We start from the raw sequence: 6,651 nt of genomic DNA on the forward strand, positions 1-6,651 counted from the left end.
CTTTGCAATGGAAAAGAATAAAATTTGAGGTTAGGTTGAGTGAAAAGTGAGCAAAAACGCAACCATCGAGTAGAATTTTGAAGTAGCTAAGGATATGCAAACCACCTAGCAAAAGGGGTTGAAAACTAGCAAGCACTAGTGTGCAACCAATTTTGAAGTAGCTAAGGATATGCAAACCACCTAGCAAAAGGGGTTGAAAACTAGCAAGCACTAGTGTGCAACCACTACTATTGCAACCAGTGCGAAGTGACATGCTAATGCCCGAAGATGAACCTTAGAGGAAGGGACAAGGACTAGGGGTGAGGAAGGAAATTATACTAAATGGAGAGAAGGAAAGATTACGTTGCTGATGAAACAAAAGGGAAGCTTTGTAAGGAAGCACGTCAGCCAACAAAGAAAGGAAGGAAAGGGAAGGGGGGCTCTTAATGACAAATCTTTCGATGCCAACAAAACTCCAGATACGCTCCACGATCTTGCCTTCCGCAAAAAGCCCCCTCTTTGATGCCTCGCCACCCCTCCTACCGCCTCTCGCCACGTGTCTGGCCCCGTTTTGCCACCTCCCCACGTACATGCACGTGCCACTGGGCCCAAACAGTGCCCAATACCACGCGCCCCCCATGCTGTGTCATGTGCACGTGGCCCACCCTGCCCCAACACAAAAAAGCCCCCCGAATGGCGTCATGCCACGTCGTCGATGACGTCATCACGCCTTGTGAATTGAAAAGGCGTTTTTTGGCCTTCGGGAATTCGAATGCATTTCTCTCTCTTCTTTTTTATTCGAATCTCTCTCTCTCTCTCTCTCTCTCTCTCTCTCTCTCTCAAAACCATTCGTTCGAATTTAACAAAACATTTTTTCTCTCTCTTATATTATGTGTGTGTTTTTAGTTCTTTTTTTTATAAAAAGGTGTGTGTTTGTTCAAGAAAATAATATTCTCAACAAATCTTAAACACTTTGGGTTTCAAAAATTTGAAAGTCTTTCCTGAGAATTTGCAGATTTGAGAATTAAAAACAGTACTTCCAATTTAGCAAGACAATTTTTTGTCTCTCTCTTGTTTCTTTTTTCCGATCGAGCATTTTTTCTTGTGATCTATTTAGTTTCTCGAATTTGCTTGCCTGTAAAGAGACACAAAGTTGCCTGTATATCTACTTGGTTTTACAAGTATATGGTCTGGTTTCGTACTTTGTCGTATTTTATCACCCGAATATTTTAAAATTTGGATCGCATCACAGAAGACAACCAGACGCAACAAATGGATGTCAAAAGCGGATGGTAAAAGGTTTTTTCAAACATATATTACAGAATAAAACACAACGCTGTGTTGTCGAAAGGTGGTACTCGAGCCGCTGGCTCGATGCTTTCTTGGCGTCAATCGACGTATACGGAGATCTAGGATCCCAGTATAAAATTGCAAAAGCAAAGAGATGACAGAAATATGTTCCCGTGGGGGTGCTGTACCTTGGAGAGAAGAGCCTGGAGTGGGAGAGGCGACAGGCAACCCCACGCATATCATCTTATGGTGATAATCGTATTCTTTCAAGTACCTCCGCATTGATCGATCTACATCTCTGTGAACATGCGTTTTGAAAATCTTTGATACTGCGCATACGGCTGCTCTACAGAGTCACAGACAAACCCAAAATGACGTAAACTTGATAGTAGCCTGCTGCATTACCCCACGTGAAGTGGTCTGGAGTCTGTAGCTGAGGACAGCATTGAGCAGAGAGACGCAATTGGAGCACGATGTGGGCACGGCGAGAGTACTCTCTGATGAGTCTCCTCCGGGGACCCTATCCCACTCCACCATCTATATACAGTCCCCTCCTTTTCTCTGATCTCTCGGCCTCCAGATTGCAATGTTTGCTGTTTGCTTTGCGGCTTTGCCTCTCCTCCCAGACATCCCTTGCGGTTGACTTTTGTTGTCATCCCCCCTGCTGCTTTCTGCATTTTGCTCCCTCCCTGCCGCTCTTTCGTCACACTCCTTCTTTTCGACCCCACTCTCTCCATTCTTTTTTTTACAAACCCAAAGTACATCTGCTAGCTGCGCTTGCCAGCCTCTCTTCCTAGAATCGAGAGGTGAAATCGCATGTGGGATTCTCAATAATTTCCATTAGGCTCGGGAAACGAGGGGTGCAGAGAATGACGCCCACAAATCTTTACTGGACATATAAAGATACACAAGCAGAGCACTGCGCAAGCCATGTATATTCCATTTAAGGAGGCTTCGAGCTCCCCCTATTCATAGTCTTCCATCTTTGTCACCCAAAGAGGGAAGAAGAGAGAGGCGGAGAGGCAAGCAACACTTCTGAGAGTCTTTGAAAAGACAAGAGAAACAGCTCAAGAGATTAAGGTCTCTCGACCCTTCTGAAACACTAAGGCAACTTCAATGGAGAACGACGTCCATTGGATTAACGAAAGTAGAGGCACAGCCATGCTATTACTACTCATAATCAGCAGACTTCTTGTTGCTCTTGGAGCTACATTTGACCTACAACTGTGTTCGGCGCTGTCTCATGCTGAGTGTGGCTTCCTCAATTCTTTGAAGTTTGAGGGTCGGCTTGCCTTTGATAATCTTAAGGAAGCAGCTCGAGACTTTGGCGGTATGGCAAACTCCTCGCCTAGAGCTGTGCTATATCCTTCTTCCGTCCAGGACATCTCCACGCTAGTAAAGGCCATTTACCTCTTGGGGCCTTCCTCGAACCTTACGGTGGCTGCCAAAGGTCATGCTCATTCTCTACACGGACAAGCTCAAACTGCAAATGGTGTGGTGATAGAAATGTCGTCCCTGCGTGGAATTGAAGTCTACAAGGGTTCATCACGGACTCAGCCATACGCAGAAGTTCGAGGTGGAGAACTGTGGATAGATGTTTTGCACGCAACGTTGAAAGAGGGGCTTGCTCCGAAGTCATGGACGGACTACCTTTATCTCACCGTGGGAGGCACACTTTCGAATGCTGGGATCAGTGGACAAGCCTTTCTACACGGCCCGCAGATCAGCAACGTGTACCAGCTTGAAGTAGTTACAGGTATAGTGAGTTCATGTTTAAGAGCTTACACGGTACTCTCTTTTGTATTCCCTCCATTAAACGTCGTAGATATAAGCACGTTGAATAACTCACGACAAGAGGATGACTGTCATGCAGGCAAAGGCGACACGATGGTTTGCACTCCGGATCAAAATTCAGATCTGTTTCATGCGACACTCGGTGGGCTTGGCCAATATGGAATTATCACGAAGGCACGAATTGCTCTGGAACCCGCACCCGAGCGGGTGAGTTTACAGAAAATCCCATAAACTCATGGATCATTCTGGCAGAGAAGCGTTAGTTGGTCTCGGTCAGCGTTGCTTGTTGTCTGCCTCTCATGAGTTCAATATATCTTAAGAAGTCTTCTCTAATCATCTCATTGTCGTGGAACTGTTCAGGTGAGGTGGATACGAGCCCTCTACTCCGATTTCGACGTCTTCACACAAGATCAAGAATACCTAATCTCACAGCCCAAAGGTCAAACGTTCGATTACGTAGAAGGATTTGTGGTTGCCAACTCGGAAAGCCTACTAGACAACTGGAGATCGTCGTTGTTTAAGCCGCAGAATACCGCAGGCGGCTTGCAACGGCCACCAGCTAGTGGAGAGGTCCTCTATTACTTAGAGGTTACAAAGAATTACAATGCAGCTGAAGCGGATACGATAGATGAGGTAAGTCAACTGTTGCTCTAGAATGGCTGTTGATAGATTTCCGCATGCGGGTTGCAACTTGCATTAAATTACTAACTTTTGCATTTTGTCTGGAGGAGAAAAGGAGAAAGAGACAACGAAAGGGAAGGAGAGAGAGAGACAAGGGGGGGTGGGACGTGAAAGAAGAAATTGATTCTTCTGCTTGAAGAAACGTCATTCAGGAGCGTTTTGTTTTTCTACAGAAGGTGGCGACTTTGCTAGCTCCTCTTCGCTGCATTCCGTCGTCGGTATACAGCACTGACATCTCATATGTGGAATTTTTGGATCGCGTTCATACGGGCGAGCTCAAACTACGTGAAAAGGGACTCTGGGACATCCCGCATCCTTGGCTCAACCTATTTGTCCCTCGTAGTAAGATCGCAGAATTTGACGCAGTAGTGTTCAAGCGAATTGTTGGAAGCAAGGGTGGAGGTCCGGTTCTCGTATATCCGATGAATCGAAGCAAGTAAGCACGGCACAAACCTCTCGATCTAGTTGTGTCTTGGAAAATAGTTAGCAAGCAAGCGAAGCACCACGTCAATATTGGCAAGTTCTGCACGAGTCTTTTGTTGTAGATGGTCAAGTAGAAGCCCGAAAATGCTTTTCGTAGTGGTAGATGGAGAGCAGGCAAATCGTATGGTGTTCACTGCAAATGCTTTTGGCGGTAGATGGTCACCAATTCATCCACGGACTAACTCCTACTTGATTGTTTGTAGATGGGACGCTCGCACGTCTGTGGCTTTTCCTGATGAAGACGTGTTCTATCTGGTCGCCCTCCTGAGATCCCCCTCCGCCTTGCCTGGAGCTCTCACTACCGAGGACCTTATCGAGCAGAACGAGGCCATTCTCAAGTTTTGTAAGAGCGCCGGAATTGGTGAGAAGCAATACTTGCCCAACATCTCCAAAACGGTGGATTGGCAACGCCAATTCGGTGAAGACAAATGGGAAGTTCTCATAGAAAGGAAGGCGAGATACGACCCCAGTGGAGTGCTCGCTCCGGGACAGAAGATGTTTCCTAGGATGCACTCTATGAACTCGATCGTCCAATTCAAAGAGAAATTTTTTAAGCTGGGCTGAATTGAGCTGTTCCAGTACTGATCAAGCTGCATACGAATTCTGTAATTTTAGCACCAACAGCATTTCAAACTCACCCTTGTTTTGACTCGTTCTGTCCACACCCATACGACGAAGGAGTAGAAGGCTCAAATTCCCATTCCCCCGGCAACACTCCTTTGCGGTCTTGTTAACTTGGCGATGATCGTTAAATCCAAATTCCGGAGCTGCACGATGTAAAGTTTACGTTAAGCGACGGTCTTGAAGGCTCACCACCTTAAGCATGTAGCGTGCAAGTGACTTTTGGTGGTGGCGCCGTCCAGTGATGATATTCGTGCTGTCGAAGCTGTCTGAATCCATGTTGTAGCATTTCTGGGGTATTAATATGAAAACAACAATGTTTCTAGAGGCGAAGCACAATTGCTACACGTCAAAAATTTACAGTTCTCTTACGTAAAGTGTCCAAAAACTTTCCTAAGTTTCCAGCAATTCATACTAGACTTCTTATAGATCCTGGGACGCGCTGAGGAGTTCTCCTTTCGCTACCTCCATACGTACATCAATTCTTTTCCTGTTTAAGAATTATTAAGCTACGGCTGCTTCTAAAACAGAAAAAATTTTATTTGCTTTCTGTTGCCAAAACTTTGCTTTCCAAAGGTCTGCTCCTCACTAATGAAAATATCAAATTTACAAACCGACTGTGGCAATCGGAACTTAAACCTGTTATTCAAAACGTAGAAAAAAGGCTAGCGTGCTACTTCATAACCAAGGCAACAGTATTGAATTTCTGCAAATTTTGCCTTTGCATTAATCGTTTGTACGTACATATTGTCCTTTTTCTGACCTAGTATAAGCAGCGAAAAAGTTCTGATTGATCTTCATACAATTCCATGCAATTTATCTCTCGCGTTTCTACAAGCAATACATTTTATATCTACCCCTGATCGTGCCCGGTCGATGAATCGTTCAAAAGTAATCAACATATAAATTTTTGCAGCCCGTTATTACTGAACGCCCAAAGTTCTGATTTTGCAGTCAGCGAAATTCTCGGCCAGCAGCATTGAATCAACGAGCAGGAGGTAGCTCGAGTCTAGACGACCAGAGCAATTCAGAGTGAACGTGATCTGAAAAGAAATCTTGCAGTAGACTAGTTGCAGTTGACGAGCTGAAAGGAAATCTTCAAGGTGCAGGAACGTATCTGGGATGAATGGGGTTTCCACGTGCATGAGAGTAAAAGGATTTTGTAGCGAATGGGGAGAATATAACTTTGCATTAAGTTTAATGACAGCGAATGGGCAGCGCTGACTATGGAGACACTAACAATAATCCAGAGCAATGCATGATGATTCAATGAGTGATGTCCTCTGGTCGAAAGTTGAATGCACTTAAAATCATGTCCGGTGTATCCTCAACATTCATTCCGTCCTCATTCATGTCGGAAGGTTACATGCTTTTGGCAAACTTCAAAGGAAAAGGTTCCAAGTTCTAATTGTAGAGGCCGCCCCCATACAGTGGAAAACTATGGTGCAACAATGTCTTCTCAAGGTGGTGTGATAAGGTGGGGTAGGTGGTGGATCCCACCCTTTTGGACTGAAGAGTCCATTGCACCTAGGACTCTAGGATGAAGAGTCTCCGACATCATCACTAGACAATTGTAGAAGGTAGGGGGGTACCCTTTGCAACCATGTTGGAAGATGCAAGTGCTCCTATTTTATGAGGTGCCTATGAAGACGACAGCCATTTTGACAAAACCATCCTGTGCTCCATGGGGACAACCTTTTACACATTGTTACATCTTACCCTGATGAGCCATCGCCATACCATTGCTAGTGACGATGCAGCGCCTCTTTGTAGAAAGCTAGTCAGATGACATCCAAAGTGTGG

General features: G+C 45.2%; 1 protein-coding gene across 1 annotated transcript; it reads left to right on the forward strand.

Moving 5' to 3' along the window:
- The first annotated feature begins 2,213 nt into the window (after positions 1 to 2,213).
- On the forward strand, positions 2,214 to 5,175 carry LOC147892027 (cytokinin dehydrogenase 9-like). The gene is made up of 5 exons (XM_087388153.1): positions 2,214 to 3,025; positions 3,143 to 3,270; positions 3,424 to 3,696; positions 3,918 to 4,180; positions 4,431 to 5,175. Exons 1-5 carry the CDS (start codon positions 2,386 to 2,388, stop codon positions 4,789 to 4,791), a joined length of 1,665 nt encoding a protein of 554 aa, XP_087244279.1. The 5' UTR covers positions 2,214 to 2,385; the 3' UTR covers positions 4,792 to 5,175.
- Positions 5,176 to 6,651: the final 1,476 nt, after the last annotated feature.

Source organism: Dipteris shenzhenensis, chromosome 17 (genome assembly GCF_047967505.1).
Source record: "Dipteris shenzhenensis isolate YYH24624 ecotype China chromosome 17, Dip_SZ_1.0, whole genome shotgun sequence".
Taxonomy (NCBI): Eukaryota; Viridiplantae; Streptophyta; class Polypodiopsida; order Gleicheniales; family Dipteridaceae; genus Dipteris; species Dipteris shenzhenensis.

Bases quoted from the DNA above. Each gene is read 5' to 3' on its own strand.
- LOC147892027 (XM_087388153.1), top strand. From the start codon at position 2,386: ATGGAGAACGACGTCCATTGGATTAACGAAAGTAGAGGCACAGCCATG. The intron at 3,271-3,423 runs GTGAGTTTACAG...GGAACTGTTCAG, and splicing joins TGGAACCCGCACCCGAGCGG to GTGAGGTGGATACGAGCCCT. The intron at 3,697-3,917 runs GTAAGTCAACTG...GTTTTTCTACAG, and splicing joins AAGCGGATACGATAGATGAG to AAGGTGGCGACTTTGCTAGC.